The sequence below is a fragment of the Camelina sativa genome, chromosome 15, assembly GCF_000633955.1.
Source record: "Camelina sativa cultivar DH55 chromosome 15, Cs, whole genome shotgun sequence".
Lineage (NCBI taxonomy): Eukaryota > Viridiplantae > Streptophyta > Magnoliopsida > Brassicales > Brassicaceae > Camelina > Camelina sativa.
Window position 1 is genome coordinate 1,063,835 of NC_025699.1, and position 18,179 is coordinate 1,082,013.

The following is an 18,179-nucleotide window of genomic DNA, read 5'->3' on the forward strand; positions in this document are numbered from 1 at the left end:
CAACCGTTGAATCTAACCGTACGTGTCTAACATTCTCATCTTTGTGCTCTGCTTTATACGGTAACGAAGCTCCCTTGTCTCTCTCTGTCTCTGGATTTATTTCTCTTATTGATTTTTAGGATAATCAAAACAAACAAAAAAAATAAGGAAGAGAACAAAAGAGATCTGGGTTTATTACAAAACCAGGTTTTTTCTTTTTCTTTCCCTTTCTAATTGTGGCAATTTTGTTTCTTATGTTTTTATAGATTTTTGTTGATTGTTTGACAAGTTTCCTTATGCTTGTATAGATCTTTTGCTCTGTTCCAGTTCTCCGACAATGAACGACCTCTTGAAGGTTTGTTTTCTCTTTTCCTTCAAACTTTTCTCTGTTTGCTTTGGACATTACGGCGATTTCTGCTCTAAATTCAAGCAAAGTTTCCGCTTATCTTTAATAAATCCTCTATAAATTTTGAAATTAGAAACTCGGAATCTAGGGTTTTTAAATTGCTTGGGTTACAAGATTTTTACGAGATGATGTTTCTTTAATTCGAGAAAAACCAGTTGATGACGATTGTTCCTGTGAGATTCAAAATATCTTTTATGGATATTTAACATGATAAAATAAATCTGGAGGTTTATGTAAAAGATCAAACGTTTTCAAGTTAATTATCATACATGTTTCTAAGATGATGATATGACAAGTGTTTTGACTGGACAGGGCTCGTTAGAGTTTTCCAGGGATCGCTCTAATAGAAGCGATATTGAGTCAGGACATGGCCCAGGTAACTCTGGAGATCTTGGGCTCTCTGGTTTCTTCAAAAAGGTAAAGCTTTTGTATCCCTCTGCAACTCTTCTCAATCAGTGTGTATGCCTATTGAGATCATATCTCATGTCCAGGTCCAAGAAATCGAAAAGCAATACGAGAAGCTTGACAAGCATCTCAAGAAGCTTCAAGGGGCACACGAGGAGACGAAAGGCGTCACTAAGGCTCCTGCTATGAAATGTAAACCTTAACGAGTTCGAACTGGAAACTCTGAAGCAAGTTCTTGATCGAAGATTTAGATGATAAACTGAAACTTTGGTTTCTCTGTTCTTTCTTATTTTTCTTGCAGCAATCAAACAGAGGATGGAGAGAGATGTTGATGAAGTGGGAAGAATTTCTCGTTTCATCAAAGGAAAGATCGAAGAACTGGATCAAGAGGTTAGGCTTAGAGATTACTACATTGCTTGTTGCATCTGTTTCTATGATATGTTATTCATCTTGTCTCACACTCAGATTGATTTCTTCAGAATCTGGAGAACCGGACTAAACCGGGTTGTGGGAAAGGAACAGGTGTAGACAGAACAAGAACAGCCACAACTATGTGAGTTTCGCCTTTTAAAACTCAAGAATGGCTTAATATATCTTTTAGTCTTCCTTAACACTTTTTTCTTCGGCAGTGCGGTTAAGAAGAAATTTAAGGAAAAGATATCTGAATTCCAAGTAAGTTTAAAGAAGGGCTTTAAGCAAATTCTGAAAAGTAAGAGCTCTCTAAGAAAGTTGTTCTTACCTCTTATCTTTGTTTTCTGCAGACTCTAAGACAGAACATTCAACAAGAATACAGAGAAGTTGTAGAGAGGCGTGTGTTCACAGGTTTGAATTGAGTATTTCTCTGAAGATTGAACTGTTTCCTTTAATGATCTTCTAAGAGCTAATTGTTTTTTTTGCTGTTCTGATTCTCGACAATGATTAGTGACTGGCCAACGAGCTGATGAAGAGGCAAGGACTTAAAAACTCTGATTTTATTGATTAGAATCTATTGAATCAGTTCATGATAGTCAATTTTTGGGTGTGTAGACAGTTGATAGATTGATCGAAACGGGAGACAGTGAGCAGATATTCCAGAAAGCGATCAGGGAGCAAGGACGAGGACAGGTTTGTAACTATGTTCCTGCACTCATCTGATTACCTCCTGTTCAACAAGACAACTATAACGTGCTCTACTCAAGTCAGGTTATTTGCTGGCTCTGTGCAGATAATGGATACACTGGCCGAGATTCAGGAACGCCATGACGCTGTTAGAGATTTAGAGAAGAAACTCCTTAACCTGCAACAGGTAAAAACCTCTCCGAGTTACCTAAAACTCTCAAAATCCATTTTAATTCGTCGCTGATTCTTCTCTTTTATGTTTACGGTTAGGTGTTTCTCGATATGGCCGTGCTGGTGGATGCACAGGGAGAGATGTTAGACAACATAGAGAATATGGTATCAGTCTCTTCAGTACCTGTTAAATACCCTGAGTTTGGATTTCTTCAAAATCCTTCTTACTCTGTTTCTATATCAGGTCTCGAGCGCTGTGGATCATGTTCAATCCGGGAACAACAACCTAGCAAAGGCAGTAAAAAGCCAGAAGAGTTCAAGGAAATGGATGTGCATTGCTATCCTTATTCTTCTTATCATCATTATCATTACTCTTATCTCTGTTCTCAAACCATGGACACAGAAAAATGGTGGTGCCTAAGGTTCTCTTCTCTCTCCCTGCTTCAGGAGCTTCTGTATACAACAGTATATATACATATGTGTATTCATCACATCTCATACTATTGACCTTCCACTATCACTATGAAAATGATGTATTCTTTTGACCGGATTAATGAATTAACTATTTTCAGTGAACATCTCAGCCTAATGAATATGAATGTGAATCAGAAGACAAGCAAATGTGTATTAAAACTCTATTGAAATATACCTTTATCTTTTATATCTGTAGTGTGTCAAAACAAATCCAGAAAAACTATTGTAGAAAAAGGGAGAAAAGAATCTGAATATGAACCTTAATCAGATTTACAATGATGAGAAAAAGAAGAGCAAAAGATACCTCCAGCTTCACATTTGCTTCAAAGGAAGACCTCAGAGAAGGATGAAGCATAACGGGCATCCTTTGCTGCAGAAGTTATCCGTCCTTCGATGAATAGGGGGTCCGGAGGCAATACTGATATCTTTGAGAAGGTTTTGACGTATAAAGAGTATGCAACTAACTTGCAAGGAGCTAATAACAAAAGAATAACACTAAAGCTTATTCTCAGAAAGGGGAAAAAAAAAGCCGGGAACTGTGGAAAACGCTAAAAAAAAAAACTCCGTATGTTTCCTTCTTTGCCTTTCCTGAAAGAATCTGGAAAAAAAATCAAATGTCACCTCACAGCAGAATTTTCATAGTTGTCACGCTAGTCATTAGGATCCCATTCTTCATCCTGGTCAAACGCTGAAGCCACCTTACTTTTTGCAAACTCTTCTTCAGTTTCTGACTGTTCAGTGAGAAGATCATGTTCATAATCAGGCTGATCACCATCATCAGTTTTACTCTTTTCTACTCCAGCTGATTTTATCCATTTAGGGCATTCATCCTCACCTCCATAGAGAAATCTGCTATCATCACTCCGTATTTTCCTGGAATCATCAAGGGCCGATGTTCTACATGAGCATTCAGGAAGTGGATGCGAGAGAAACGACCTGGGTTTCGAAAGCATAGACTGCCTGATAAGCCCACTTTCACCCAAACTTGAGTTAAGATGTTTCCTCACACGAAGTGTCCAGTTACGGTTAGGATGGTACATGTCCTCACGGGTAACGTTGAAAAGTTCTTGAATAACTTTCCTGTTTGAGTAAACCAGTGAATAGTTAATGAATTTGTAAAATATAGATTCCACAAAAGTTAGTGAACTATAAGATGCATGATCAGCTACAGTTTACCGAATAATGAACCTAAAAGAGTAATAAGTTTATCCGCATAACAAGTGTGCAATTAACCTAACGATGGAAAGAAGCTAAATGCAGTCATTAACAATAGCCTTTCTTACCTGTCTAGTCTATATGTTCGTGAAGAGGGCCTTTCATAGAGCCTCTGACCCATCACCAAACTTGAAAAATCTGGCCACCCACTACCATCGTTGTTGAAACCGGGGAAGAACACATCAGCTTCTACAGAAACAACAAAATCAAGGGCATCCCACAGTAACCTATGTGCTTGATTCCTAAGATCCATCGGTGAAGGGCTTGGTTCTGTGTCATTCTCCGTAAGCCAACCATACCATCCTTCTTTTTCGTGCTGGTAGATAGGTCTGTCTGGAGGAGGAGGTAGAGGTCGAGGCCGAGGACCTGCCTTGTTCCACTCTTCTTTGAGCTGCTTATCGCTTTTTCGAGGAGGCATTTCATATGTATTTTCTGGAAGCGGTATCTCAGGACCAACCAAATCTGATAACTCTTCTGTGCTGCATAAATTAGTCCGATCCACTACATTAGGGAACATAGCACGCAGAGGGATCAAAACCCGTTGGCCGCCAAACATTTCAGAACCAGCTAAATATATGATCGCCTTTTGAGAATAACCCAATGCTTTCAAAAGAATTCCAACCTGCAAAATTACAATACCAATTATAAAGCCAATTTAGTTCCATAAGAACAGTAGTAAGCCAATAATCCAATTGGTGAATTATAATTTCAGCATAAGGAACACTCGAGCTTGAAAACAGTGTATCACATGGGTATTACATGTAAGCATAGAAACTTTGCATATTTATTTAGCTTCGTTAGAAACTCCAAGAATTCAGGCACATAGGGGCCACATGTTTTTGAGGCAGTTTCAGCTTTCAAGAGACACCACGAATGCAGACATAAAGGGTAGTGAAATATAACAAGGCGCCCATATAAACATTTTAGCATAACTTGAGACAAGATTTGAGTACCTCTTCTGGCATGAGAGGACATAAGCCATTGTCCCTGCGCAAGTGCGAGTCAATAATAAGTTCTTCTGAAATAATTTTCTGCTTGATCATCTGAGCCCGGCGATATTGGATGAGTTCACTGTGAATGTCCTTTAAGAATTGAAAGGATGAATTGAGTCAGAAACTGTTTCCACCATCAAAACTACTTCCCCATATAATTCAAGCATAAAAGGTAGACAGGAAAACAATGTAGCTGAAATAAACACTTTGTTCTATCAAAGAATACAGATTGAGAAGGTAGGATAATTTTACCTGGAAAAGCTCAGCACAACCATGATATGCCAATTTGTCCCTCACTAAGCCAGGGTGATAAGCTAGGAAAGGTTGACCAGATTTACGTAACCTATATAATGGAAATCACGCATCTCAATTCTGTCAGGGATGCACTGTACTTAGTGGTAGATGGATAAAACCATGACACATAGGCATAATTATTTTTCATTACGTAGTAATTCACCTCAAGATCCCAAGCTAAATTGAGAGTATAGCCTCCCTAGATACTTGTTTATTATAGTTAACAGCTAGGTACTCCATCATTAAAGAAACAAAAGCTTAGCATCTAATGTTTTTCCACCTTTACTAATCCAAATACACAACTATCTCCTGAATTCGTCCCTTTCTTCAATTTAGTTTTGAATTGCAAGTATCAAAAATACCTGTCAACCATCTTTTTGCCCAGCACCTGGATTTCTGAACGAAGCTGGAGGGCATGGAAGGCAACTCTACACCTTAATCTTTGAAGTTCAGGCATTGAAGCTGGCAAAGTTGACTGAAAACAAGACAACATTGTTGAGGATAAAACACCTTGTTTAACTAAACAGCTTCGTCTCACACTTAAACATAAAATGTAAAACATGATATGACGAGTGATGGTAGTTAGCAGGCAAAAAGATATCTACTCAAAAATCTCTATAGATATAGAATTACTGCATACGAAAGATATAACACTCTAAGGGAGGAAAAAAAAACACTGTACCTGCAAGCATCCCCCATCAGAGACGATCAAACCAATAACATTAGCTTTCTTTAACTTTGGCAATACATCCTCGAGGTAAAAATTTGGTGATGCAGAGTTTTTGGGCTTAAAAAGAGGGAACTCATTCCGTTTTCTTGCGGCTTTCAAGCTCTCAGGGAGGGTCTTTGTAACTATAACATCATTTTTAAGAAAGGATATAAACTGCTCTTCATCATAAAGATAGGAGAAACTCTTGAACTTGTTGCTGCACAGCATGTAAAGAAAAACAAGAGTAAAGAAGAGTCTGATACAAAGGCAAATAAGCATATAGTAACAGAAAAGTATGGAGAAACGGGCAAAGATTTAAAAAAAACAAGATATTGGATAGAGAGCTAGGGCCGCGTACCTAATGCCTTTAGAGCGAAGACTTTCTTGAAGCTCTGGAATGACAAGAGTAGCATTTAGAAGCCTGGATATGGTGACAAGATCACATATCTAGAAAATTTGCAAAGACGTTATCAACATGCAGAACGGAAAATACAGAGAGGAATGTTAAAATATAGAGTCAAGTGTGATACATACAGAAGATCTTATCTTGTCAAATCCACCAAATATCTTTGCATAAATGAAACCATTGTTTTTCGAACTGGGCGCTGCAAAAAGACAGTGCCACGAAAAATTAACAAATATCGAAAACCAAATTACACCATCCCTAATGGCTTTTTATAATTCCTCAATGGTTTGATACAAAATAGAGTAAACATCTTACGATTGAGCAATAAAGATGCATAGATAGTGTTAACTAAATGCAAATTGTGCATGCAAACAAAGTAAGAAACAGTACCAGGATAAGTATTTCTTGGATTGGCATAAGGCTGCAAGGTCTCCAACGATTTAACAGGCCGCCATAAGTGCTTATTTCTAAAATCCTGCAACAGTAAACACAAACAAACATAAGGCAAACGACATTATGCAGCAGTATCAGATTGAATCCAATTCAAAAATTCATATATATATAAATAAAGAGTACCTGAGAACCTAACAAAGAATCAAAATCTTGCCAAAGGTTATCTCTAGCAGAAAAGGCCAACTGTACACCTGAAGACTTTGTGATGGAAAGATGAACAATGAGAGATCCCATTGATAAGATTAGCACAAATAGCGCAATCCATTTTATTCTCGATTTGAACACCATCTTCCACCCAGCCCGAACTCGAGCTCTTTCCCCCTCCAACTAAAGAACCCTAAAAATCCAAAAATATCAGTTTAAAAATTCAAATCCAGATGCCAATTATCTCACAAAACACACAGAATTTTAAAAATTCGCCTCTATCTATTGTCAATTAAATTATACCCAATTCAAGGCGAGATCCAGGGGTTCAAAACGAGGTGAATTAGAACTGCAACAGCCTCGGCACGATTAGGATCTGATTAAAGGGATGCGTTAATAAGAGATTTCTCGCATCTTCTTCTCTCAATGGAAGTTTCCAGGAGAAAACAAACAAAAGACCCGTGCCAGAGTCAGAAGGAAGTAGTTGAATTGAATTGAGAGTCAGATCAAGAGAGAGAGAGAGAGTGTGTATAATAATAAGGGGAGACAAAAACTCACTGACAGATTTCCCAGAAATCGAAGAAGCCTCTCTGCTGATGAAGAGAGAGGGTTGCTTTGTTAACAGACAAACTCTGCTGCATACAAAAATAAAAAATATTATGAACTCGAACCGGCTCTAATTTCGGTTTACGAATCTTGGTTGAGAACCAATTTACCAAATCCCCCATTCAATTTATCGTGATTATGGATTATGATTAGAATTTCTCTTCATTATGGGATTCGGTTTTTAGTAACACCGACAAAAGAAACGGGGTACGGTTTGATTTTGCTGTGGAATTGAGTAAACCCGGTTAATACCCATTCTTTAACCGGAAACCCAAATTGATTACCCAATTTTATCCCCAAAACTCAATAACTCAATATAAGAAAAACCGGGTCTCTGCGTATAAAACCCGGTTTGGGTAATTAATTTTATGATATCATTGATTGATTCTCTCTGATTCTGTAGTATGAAATTACTTTTTGATTTCTTCACAGTTGTATTAGAACTCTCTCAATAAATAACGTAAGATAAACAAATCTGAGAGAAATCTTTCTGGATCTATTTGTTTGTTTCCATCGATATCATTACACAAAATTTTGGCATTTACACATTGAAATATTCCTATCATCTAGATCAAATCTTTCAGTTTAGAAAGAAAGATGAAAAAATATTGTCATCTAATGTAACAGTAAAAGAATGTTAAAAATTGTCTTCAGACGATGATCATCCTTGGATCCGAGAAGTTACAGTGAGGAAGGTATCTTCAGGGCAAGGGATCGTCAAACCACCCATCGGATGATTGAATCCGAACTCTTCTTCTGCCTTTATGAGAAGATCTTGAAACAAAGGCTGGTTCAAGTATGAGACTGGCACAATGTATCTCTGCTTCTTCTTCTGGCTCTCACCTACGTACACTGCAAGAAACCCTTTTGGTGCTGAAGTTTCTTTCCTTGTTCCTCCTACTGATCCCCCAATAATCTTCTTTGCAGCCATCAAACCTCTTACCAAAGCCATTTTTGTTTTCTGAATCTTTCAAAATTTGATTTTGTTTAGTTTCAAGTACTTGTATCGCTTCTTGTTGTTGATGATATGAAGAAGATGTTGTTAGAGGTCGGTATATATAGATAGATCTATGTTATGTTTCGTGGGACATGCAAGAATAGAGTATCACATGGTTATGTTTTCTCAGATGCTATTATAGGCATGTGCTCTTGTTCCTTCCCATATGTTCCCATAAGAAAACTCTATGGTATGTTTTTGTCCTCTTCTCTGGTTGAAATTGATTTCTCACATTACCAAATCTTTCTATAAGAACAAACTTATGTGGGGAAGTTGTTCACCAGCAGAACAAGGAGTCTAAAATTTACTAATCTCTCTGTCACTAATTAAGTTGTTCTCAACCATATCTAGAAATACTTATGTGGCTAAAATTTACTAATCTCTCTTTTTGTGATCTTATGAACAGTTTAACACAGTCTAATGTATCAATGGAGGGTCCCTGTTGGAGACAAAGGTTCTGGTAACAGCTGTTATTTATGGCTGACTTTAACTTTAAAATTTTAGCATTAGAGAATTTAGCTTTAGATGCTTTGATTGGTAACAAACATTTTTTAAGCTATAGTTGTTACTTTTCTTATTAAAATATATTGAAATAGTGATATTAATGATAATAATGAAAATAAAAATAATTATTATCGAAATGGATTTTAAAAAAAGGTGAAAAAATAAGAATAATTAATTTATAAAAATAAAATATGTAAAATATATATATAAACTTGTGGAGAGGTTTTAAATATAAAGGGAGGGAGATTTTATATTTGTTTAATTTTAAAAGCATATTAAAGCTTGAATTTGAGGTTTTAAAAAAATCTGAGAAAACAACAAAGTAAAAAAAAATGGCTTACAAGACTTTAAAAAAAGTAAAAGTTATAAAAGTCTGATTGATAAATTATTGGCTGTCAAATCTTTTATTTTTTTAAAAAACTTAAAAGTCTTGTGCCAATCAGGGCCAAAGTTATATATATATATATAGTTAGTTGTTTTGATGAGATACAATGAAGCATTTTACATCAGATATCTTAATATGATCATCCCAAGGGGCAAGAGCATGAGATAAGAATGCTTGAACTATCTTAATAAACTTTGATCAAAAAAAAAAAAAAACTATCTTAATGAACTCAGCTCTTCTGTATCAAAGGACTATGCTTTATGAATATGTTAATAACTTAATCTATCTCTGAGTGCATCATAGAATTATAAAGCCAAGGATTTAATTTGAGTTTCATCTTGGGTGATCTTATAACCTATCGACCAAAATCTTTGTTATACCTTGTTTTATATATTATGCAATAAAATTATATTAAAATGCTGATTAGCATTTGTTTCCATGCATGTTCAACAAAACGTAACTTTCAGATTTCAAATCGAGATCAGGGAATGTGGATTCTCTCCTTCTTCATAATCCTCTAGAATCGGTTAGAAGTGTACAAATTAAAACTTTTAGTTGCATAATACAGTATATATATATACATGTGAAATATGTCACCCACCGAGAATCTCTTTGGTGTAATTAATTGATGTATTTTGTGTATTTATCTCCATGCCAAGGCTCTCTCTATTATTAATGGATTCTATATTTAGCGTTTTTTTTTTTCACTTATACTCCCATGATTTTTTATTTCCAAGTTATATTTATAATTTATGTTTTTTTTCACCAACAATAAAAGAGAGAGGTAAAAAATCTCGGTTGTTGACAGAAATTACTATTCAAACTCTTTATTTTGGGACAACATCTTTACAACGAGAATCAAACCAAAGAGTCAGTACCCGCTTTGTCGCTACTATACAAGGACACCCTAATATTGAAAGAATTATCTAAGCTTGTTTTATTATTACGAGACTATGTACATCTAAAATGGTTTGTGAGAAGACTTAAAAGCTTCATGTACACCAGCGATGTACATCAACATGAGCACTACTTTGGTAGCTACTACCAAAGACTAACAAATTGAAAGAAGAAAAGAAGAAGATGGCTGACCAGTTAAGAGGTAACCCCATGTATAGCGGAGACATCATACAAAATTTGATTATAATTCAGGTCAATTTTAAGATTTTGTCTCCTGTATTTTTAAATTAGTGAGTTTCTTTCATAATTTATAAATACTTGATTAAGAGTCTAAAGACCATGCTATTTCTAAGTCTATAGAAGGAACTAAAAAATATCATAAATAAGATTAATTAAAATATATTATATATTTCTTATTTAGATATTTATATATTTGTAATTGTACCCATTATAGTTTAGGATACTTTTCTACTATATTAATCTCTCGCATAATTAAGCTTTTGCTTTCACAATTTTTCAAACACTATTATCTTCAAATTCTGAAACAATGGAGAAAATATCAAAGAAGTGTGTTTTCCTAGTTGTTATACCCGGTAAATTTCATACTATTTTATTAAATATATTTTTACATGTCGTAAGTGTTTATTTATAACAATGTATGTTTTTCGGTTTTATAGTGATGAGTACCGTAACAATTCGAAATGTTGAGGCAAAACGTTTATTACATGAAGAAATATCTCAAATGAAGCTGCAAGTTATTACACCACAAAGATTTCACTGCGAAACAGGGTATTATATAAAATGTGTTCCCGATCCATTTTTTGTTATATGCCTTTTGTCAATGCTAAATTTATATATCATCACGTTTAATCGAATAAAGTAACAATTAGTTGAGAATTGTATTGGGAAAAAATGTATTTTACTAAATTTTTACACATATACTCCAATAGTTTTATGTCGGTTGGTATCGTTTATTCAAAAATTATATTTGGTGTCAACTCAAAACTTTGACAACTAATTTGTATTCATTAGTCATAATTTTGAAAACTGCCCGCTATGAGCTAAAGATTGTTATAGAACAGTTTTTGTAGACAAATTTAATATTTTGAAAATAGTTTCAAATTAAGGATGTAATCAGAAGATTTTCTGGATTATGCATTATGCATATGTTTGATGATGCCATTGTTTCTTTCACATCGAAATTTCTATATTTGGATCAAATCTTTTGGGTTAGAAAGATGAAAAATTGTCAATATATTTACAAAAAAATGTTGTTCCTCTTATCTAGGGTCATCATTGTTCATCCTTGGATTAGATCTGAGAAGTTATACTGATAAAAGTATATGCAGGACAACAAATCGTCAAGCCGCCCATAGGATGATCAAATCCAAACTCTTCTTCGCCTTTACTTAGAAGAGACTGAAATGAAGGCTGGTTCAAGTATGAGACTGGAACAAAGTATCTCTGCTTCTTCTCTTGGTTCTCACCGACGTATACCGCAAGAAAACCTTTTGGTGCTTTGCTCGTTCTTGCTAAGGAGCCGCCAAGAATCTTCTTTGCACTGAAGATACTTCTCACTAAAGCCATTTTCTTGTCTCAAGGTTTGATTCTTGAAGCTTTTGAATATGTATGTGGATCAGAGGAAGGACGAAAGAGATTTCAAGATCTGGATTGCTTGTGGCTGATGATGCTGATATATTCTTTCTGATTCGGGGATGTATATATAGATCAAATTAATGAGTTGAAACCTATCTAATATCAATTGAGTACAATGGTTTCTACAAGTGTGGGACATACAAGGACAAGAATTTTTCACATGGTTTTGTTCTCACATTTAAAAGCAGAGCTATTGCAATCTACACTCACATAGGACCAAGAGAACAAGATCACATGCTAAGGCCATTGAAGAAGTTTCTCTACGTAGATTGATATATATATTATGAAATCCATCTAACTAACCATGTCACAGTCTGTCTGCAGAACCTTGATCAGATAAACACATAAGAAAATAATCAATAGATGGGACCAGATTAGCTAGGACATAGAAACTTCCAATCTATATAGCATTTGTCATGTGATATGTTCTTGAATATATTGTGATATATACTTGTTGTTTGAAACCTGACCCCATCTGACCATAGTATGTTGTGAAGAAGGTTTTGGACATCAGAAGCTGGATTTTGACCACAGAGATCCAATCCCTATCTTAAATTCAAGAAACATGACAGAAATCATTACAACCCAATGATACATGGTAGAACAGAACTGACCCAATGTTTTATATATCGTATTAATATTTTTCTGATTAGCATTTGACAGAAGGCAGACAGATGCATGTGAAACTCTCAATTCATATACGTCCCCACACTTTTCTAGAACACAGGTTTCAAATATCCTCTCTTATTGATCTATTTATAAGGACCGAAAACAGAACAACATCTTCATAACCATCAACAATAAGCAATCTAAGAACTCCTAACCTTCAAACATCAAGACTTTTAGACAAAAATGGCTATGGTGAGAAGTCTCTTTGTTGCAAAGAATATATTTGGAGGCTCCTTAGCAGGAACGAGGAAAACAACTTCAGCACCAAAAGGGTTTCTTGCAGTGTACGTAGGAGAGTGCCAGAAGAAGCAGAGATACTTAGTGCCAGTCTCATACTTGAGCCAGCCATTGTTTCAAGCTCTTCTCAGTAAATCCGAGGAAGAGTTCGGATATGATCATCCGATGGGTGGTTTGACGATCCCTTGTCCTGAAGATACTTTCCTTACAGTAACTTCTCGGATTCAAGGATTATGATTGATCATCCGAAGATACACTTTATTTTTTTACTGTAGATAGATGACTATTTTTTCTTTCAATTTTGATCAAGAGGATAGAACTTCAAATGTAAATACCAGTTCTTCTTTGTGAATTGTGACAATGAACGACGGAATCAAACAAAAGATCCAGACAGATGTTCTAAGTTTTGTTTGTATGATGTGTTTATATATATTGTAAAATCCAAAAGTTTTTGTCATGCTTTTACAGAATCAGAGAATCATTATCAAATAAATTCCTAAAAGTTTATACACTGACGTACGTAATGGTGTGAAATCATCAAAATGAGAATGTATCATGCAAACAAAACTCATATCAACTGATAACAATATATTATAAACTTAGGTGTGTACTTGTATCCGGATCCGTGGCGCAATGGTAGCGCGTCTGACTCCAGATCAGAAGGTTGCGTGTTCGATTCACGTCGGGTTCAATCCCCCGAACTTTAATTCCGGATATTTTTTTATAGGGCAATTTCTAGTTTAACCTTATGCTTAACATATCGCTCCATATATGGAAATTCGAATTTAGGCTTGTTTACGCTCTTAATTTATTTTAGGTTTTGCTTGATTTTTTTCTTTCTATTGGATCTCAATTTTTCTAAAAGAAACATCATTCAACGAAGTGTCCGCGGCCTAGCTAACCTTGGTCACATGTATTGATCAAGGTTCTGCAGACAGACTGTGACAGGGTTTGTTAGGTGGATTCAGTCACTACAGAGAAACTTCATATATGTCCTTGTACATGTGATCTTGTTCTCTTGGTCTTATATGTGAGTACATATTGTGATGGCTCTGCTTTAAATGATAGAACAGAACCATGTGAAGAAAACTGTGTTCATGTAAGCCCCACACTTGTAGACAATGTTGTTTTCAATTGATTTTGGACAGGTTTGAAGTTTCAACTCACTCACAGATCTATATATATAGAGAAAGACTCGAATTCTTTAACCTCATCAACTTACAAGCAATCTAGAACTTGAATCTCTCTCATCTGTATCCATACATCTTTCTTCACAAGCTTCAAGAATCAAACTTCCAGACAAGAAAAATGGCTTTGGTGAGAAGTCTCTTTAGCGCAAAGAAGATTCTTGGCGGCTCTATAGCAAGAACAAGCAGCAAGACACCACCAAAAGGGTTTCTTGCGGTGTACGTCGGTGAGAGCCAGAAGAAGCAGAGTCGACACTTTATACCAGTCTCATACTTGAACGAACCTTCATTTCAAGATCTTCTAAGTAGAGCCGAAGAAGAGTTTGGTTTTGATCATCCGATATTGGGTGGCTTGACAATCCCTTGTCCTGAAGATACTTTTATCAGTATAACGTCTCAGCTCCAAGGATGAATGAAGATGATGATCCAACAAAAAAAACATTTCACATTTTTATTTTTACTCAAATTAGCTAGAGATGGAGGAGTATTCGATGTGAATAGAGATGACATTTTTTTCTTTCTCCTCTTTTCTTTTTGATAGACTTTGTTCCAGAGGATTAGAAAATTTCGAATGTGAATGCCATTTTTGTGTAAAAAATTAAAGATCAAATCATTACCAGTTGCGGAAACTTTTTTTCTTGATCCAATAGTTTTAACGAGTATGAAACAGACTAAACAAAGATATATCACTTGATTACTTAGCAATCTATAAATGTCAGTTTACTACAATAATGTAAAAGGTCCTAAAAAGATCTCTTCATTGCAGCAAATCTTGAAATTGAGTTGCTAGGAGGATCTGAGTGATTGCCTAAACTTAACCTGGGACGCCATGGAAGCTGAAGTGTCTGTTCTAAATCACTCTGTTCTATCATGAAGACAAAAAAAGATTTAATGCTGCTCCTGAAGATGTGAAGTTACCTCATTTAAGGTCATGGACAAACAGAATGGCCTCATTGTTCCATGCCCACAGGGACACCTCCATCTACCTTGCGCTACAACATTTTATAGGGCAATTTGTACACCTTTGATTTAGATTTAGAAGTAGATGTGACTTCCAACGAGCTTTGCTTTGAGCTCACAGTCTACAGTAAAGCTTTTGAATTGTAGAAACTCATCTCAAAAGCAAGTCCCAATCCAATCGCAATTCAAAAGCTTGCTTATCTTCGTCTTAAGTATTTTAACTGAATCATGGACCCGATTTGGGCTGAACTAAAAGGCCTTTGATATCACCATAGGCCCATATATGTTTCAAACCCAAGTTTAAGGATCTTGATTAAATAAATGCAAGTGGGTTAAACTTTGGTTATTAATGACACCATCAATACTTCAATAGAATTGACCTGAAAAAGCAAAGAACCAAATTAAACCATTCTCATGGATTCTCGTCGGGTTTCGATTCTCCTCTTCTGTGCGATAGCTCTGTCATGCTTTACGTCCGGGTTTGCTTCATCACGTTCCGTCTGCAATTACGAATTAAAGCGGTTCCTGTTCGATTTAGCGGCTAAATGCCCTCCTTCTCTGTATCCCACTCCTCCTATTGAGGGTACGTACGTTTTCATCATTACCCTAGGGTTTATTTTGTGAGTTGATTCCTATTGAGGTTATTTATGCAACTTCAGCTTTCTTATTGCGATTGGATTGGGTTTAAGTGTGTAAAGATTCCAGTGACGGGTTAGAAATCAAATGCTTTATATCTAATCTATATCGGATTAGATTACCCTTCCAATTACACTAATCAAAGATTTCAATGTTTTCTAAGTGTCGTCTATTGCTCAATATTATTATTAAGTGTGAGGGTTTACAATATTTATAGTGATTACAACAGAGAGTAGGTATTTACTAATTACAATTAGGTCCTCAATATATTCTTCACTTACAACAAAATCATGTTTTCTAAATATCCAACAAGAAAGGCCATAGAAGAAGCTTTAACCACTTCTTCAAGTCAACAACAATCATAATCACTTGACAAAGCACGTCCTAGCTAATTCTTATTAACTGAGTTTTTCTATGAACCAAGAAGCCTTATCTATATAAAGTACACGGTACACGTACCCTAATATATATATCTCCATAAATACAATTTGTTTTTTACTTGTACCTGTGAATTGTAAACGATTTAAGTCACTAATGAAAGTAAACTGAGCACAAACAATTCTGAATGCTCAACTCACTTTGAATTACTGCATGACGGGAAATCAGCTGTCAATTTAGTTTTCTTTTAGTCAAAGTGTACATGAATCTATTAATTGGACTTATCAGCTATCAATTTATTTTTATTTAGTCAAAGTGTACCTGAATCTATTAATGTGGACTTATGTATTTCTAGTGAATTTGGTCAAAACTCACTTTAATCTGTTTTTTTTTTAATTACTGAGTTTCTTTCTATAATTTATAAAGATACTTGACTGAGAGTCTAAGACCATGCCATTTCTATAGTTAAAAACTTAGAATATACCCGAATATATTCTATATTATTATTTAGATATTATATATTTGTATCCATCATAGTTTTAAAAAAATATTAATCTCTCGCAAAAGCTTTTCACAGCTGATCAAATACCAGTATCTTCAAATTATGAAACAATGAAGAAATTATCAACCAAGTGCGCTTTCCGTATCTTTGTAAATTTCATACTTTTTTTTTTTTTTTGGTAAAAGTGCACACATATATATATATATATATATATCCATATTCCATAAATAAAAATTGTTTTTAGAGGTGCTTTCTCTGGTTGCTCGAAAAAGCTCTTTTAACTAACGGATTTGTAAATAATTTAATTGTTGTCATTGCCTTTTTGCATTAGTTTGCGGAGTGGCGCTTTATCCAAAAATTTTGAAGGTTCGCCTCTTCAGGATCTGATTTACTTATAGCTATTAGAGTGGAATTCCAATTTTTTAAAGTTATTAGAGTAAATTTCCGAATTTGGCATTTTGGAATTGGTGTTTCTTGTTCTGTTTCTGCTTTAGGTTTATGCTTTCCTCTATTATTTTTTTGTTGTTGTCTGTTTATTTTGTAAATTTTTTTTTCTCCCCTACTTGTATTCTCTGTAATTTCAGTCAAAATTTGGAAACTGTATAAAATCTTCACATTAATATCAAACAAATTTCATTTTATATTATATACTTTTACATGTAAGTGTTGATTTATAACAATGTATATTTTGGTTTTTGTAGTGACGAGCACCGTAACAATTCGAAACGTTGAGGCAACACGTTTATTATATGAAGAGATTCCTCAAATGGTGTTGCATCAAGAAGTTTCAACGCAAGTTATTACACCACAAAGATTTCACTGCAAACCAGGGTGTTATATAAAATGTATTCCCGATCCATTTTTTACTTTATGCGTTTGTCAATGCTAAATTTATATATCATCACGTTTAATCGAATAAAGTAACTGATTATTTTCACAAAGTATTACAATTGGTTGAGAATTGTACATACGGGGGGGAATGTTAAAAAAAAAAAAACCTTATGTCGACCACAATTTTAGTCAAAGTGTATTAATTTCTTACGTTCAATCTCCTGATGTTTTGGTTTTGATCATTCTATAAAATTTGGTAAGAAAGTCAATTTCGTTTATTTAATGATTTTCTACTTTTTACTTTGGTAAAGATTTAATTGTTGACAAAAATATGATATATGCGAGAGCATTGTATAAAAATGGGTCCACAAAAAAACCTGTACCACCATTCCACTATCTTTAACATCTTTTTGTGATAACTAATTTTACGAGTAAAACAATGGTGAAGATGTCAATGAAGTATGTTTTCCTTTGTCTTCTTAGCTGTTACATCTGGTAAATTCATAAACCAAATACATAAATGATGGTCACAACCTTCTAAGTACAAGTTACAATTTACAAGCTAAGTGTCAAGGTTCTTGACACTAGAAGATAAAGATATTGTGTTCAAAGAATGGTTCCAAACATTTTTACAAAACTATCATTGGAGATTATATTTAGGAGATATCTAAATGTAATAGAATAAGAAGTTTTTCATTTAAGTTTAGGAAAATATACTTAGGGGTTTTATATATAAGGAGATGCTAAGATGTAGCATAACCTAAGAGTTGTGAGCTTTGAGAGAAAGAGAGGTTTGTAAGAGAGAGCTTAAGTTTTTGAGTTATTTTTCTTAACCAATAAGAGAGTTATTCTTATAATTTGTCTTTCAAACCTTTCTTAAATTCTATACCAGCCACATCGCTGAGATATTAACTGTTGCGTTGGCGTTGTTTGCTAGTCCTTGGCTTATCGCGGTTTTCCTTATGCAATGCTCAACAGTTGCCGAAAC

The 18,179-nt window shown here is 34.8% G+C and overlaps 6 protein-coding genes and 1 non-coding gene across 8 annotated transcripts; 4 read left to right on the plus strand and 3 right to left on the minus strand.

Annotated features, from left to right (window-relative positions):
- Positions 99–2,635, plus strand: LOC104744479 (putative syntaxin-131). Its single transcript, XM_010465542.2, has 13 exons — positions 99–186; positions 288–334; positions 698–802; positions 877–982; positions 1,092–1,180; positions 1,270–1,343; positions 1,420–1,462; positions 1,552–1,612; positions 1,713–1,738; positions 1,817–1,894; positions 1,995–2,075; positions 2,159–2,224; positions 2,304–2,635. Exons 2-13 carry the CDS (start codon positions 317–319, stop codon positions 2,478–2,480), a joined length of 924 nt encoding a protein of 307 aa, XP_010463844.1. The 5' UTR covers positions 99–186; positions 288–316; the 3' UTR covers positions 2,481–2,635.
- On the minus strand, positions 2,681–7,373 carry LOC104744478. Of its 2 annotated transcripts, XM_019236444.1 has the most exons (12): positions 7,305–7,351; positions 7,050–7,163; positions 6,726–6,939; positions 6,540–6,624; positions 6,278–6,348; positions 6,102–6,190; positions 5,717–5,960; positions 5,397–5,509; positions 4,993–5,083; positions 4,702–4,830; positions 3,817–4,370; positions 2,681–3,613 (listed from the first exon to the last, which is right to left on the minus strand). In XM_019236444.1, exons 3-12 carry the CDS (start codon positions 6,888–6,890, stop codon positions 3,184–3,186), a joined length of 1,971 nt encoding a protein of 656 aa, XP_019091989.1. In that variant the 5' UTR covers positions 6,891–6,939; positions 7,050–7,163; positions 7,305–7,351; the 3' UTR covers positions 2,681–3,183. The 2 variants fall into 2 exon arrangements, with proteins under 2 accessions (XP_019091989.1, XP_010463843.1); XM_010465541.1 differs by having other exon boundaries at positions 7,050–7,373.
- On the minus strand, positions 7,827–8,362 carry LOC104744480 (auxin-responsive protein SAUR21-like). Its single transcript, XM_010465543.2, has one exon. The coding sequence runs from the start codon at positions 8,302–8,304 to the stop codon at positions 8,014–8,016; it is 291 nt and encodes a 96-aa protein (XP_010463845.1). The 5' UTR covers positions 8,305–8,362; the 3' UTR covers positions 7,827–8,013.
- Positions 11,375–11,820, minus strand: LOC109129232 (auxin-responsive protein SAUR23-like). Its single transcript, XM_019236988.1, has one exon. The coding sequence runs from the start codon at positions 11,720–11,722 to the stop codon at positions 11,447–11,449; it is 276 nt and encodes a 91-aa protein (XP_019092533.1). The 5' UTR covers positions 11,723–11,820; the 3' UTR covers positions 11,375–11,446.
- On the plus strand, positions 12,596–13,121 carry LOC104744481 (auxin-responsive protein SAUR21-like). Its single transcript, XM_010465544.2, has one exon. The coding sequence runs from the start codon at positions 12,644–12,646 to the stop codon at positions 12,932–12,934; it is 291 nt and encodes a 96-aa protein (XP_010463846.1). The 5' UTR covers positions 12,596–12,643; the 3' UTR covers positions 12,935–13,121.
- TRNAW-CCA lies at positions 13,317–13,388 on the plus strand. The gene has a single exon. It is a non-coding gene; the product is annotated as a tRNA-Trp (tRNA).
- LOC104744482 (auxin-responsive protein SAUR21-like) lies at positions 13,921–14,524 on the plus strand. The gene has a single exon (XM_010465545.1). It carries the CDS (start codon positions 14,006–14,008, stop codon positions 14,294–14,296), a length of 291 nt encoding a protein of 96 aa, XP_010463847.1. The 5' UTR covers positions 13,921–14,005; the 3' UTR covers positions 14,297–14,524.

Coding starts and splice junctions, on each gene's coding strand:
- LOC104744479 (XM_010465542.2), top strand. Junction 803..876: donor TCTCTGGTTTCTTCAAAAAG/GTAAAGCTTTTG, acceptor TCTCATGTCCAG/GTCCAAGAAATCGAAAAGCA. Junction 1,613..1,712: donor AGAGAGGCGTGTGTTCACAG/GTTTGAATTGAG, acceptor GACAATGATTAG/TGACTGGCCAACGAGCTGAT.
- LOC104744481 (XM_010465544.2), top strand. CDS start 12,644: ATGGCTATGGTGAGAAGTCTCTTTGTTGCAAAGAATATATTTGGAGGC.
- LOC109129232 (XM_019236988.1), bottom strand. CDS start 11,722: ATGGCTTTAGTGAGAAGTATCTTCAGTGCAAAGAAGATTCTTGGCGGC.
- LOC104744482 (XM_010465545.1), top strand. CDS start 14,006: ATGGCTTTGGTGAGAAGTCTCTTTAGCGCAAAGAAGATTCTTGGCGGC.
- LOC104744480 (XM_010465543.2), bottom strand. CDS start 8,304: ATGGCTTTGGTAAGAGGTTTGATGGCTGCAAAGAAGATTATTGGGGGA.
- LOC104744478 (XM_010465541.1), bottom strand. CDS start 6,890: ATGGTGTTCAAATCGAGAATAAAATGGATTGCGCTATTTGTGCTAATC. Junction 6,349..6,539: donor TCCAAGAAATACTTATCCTG/GTACTGTTTCTT, acceptor GTCTTTTTGCAG/CGCCCAGTTCGAAAAACAAT. Junction 4,831..4,992: donor GTTGTGCTGAGCTTTTCCAG/GTAAAATTATCC, acceptor CAATTCTTAAAG/GACATTCACAGTGAACTCAT.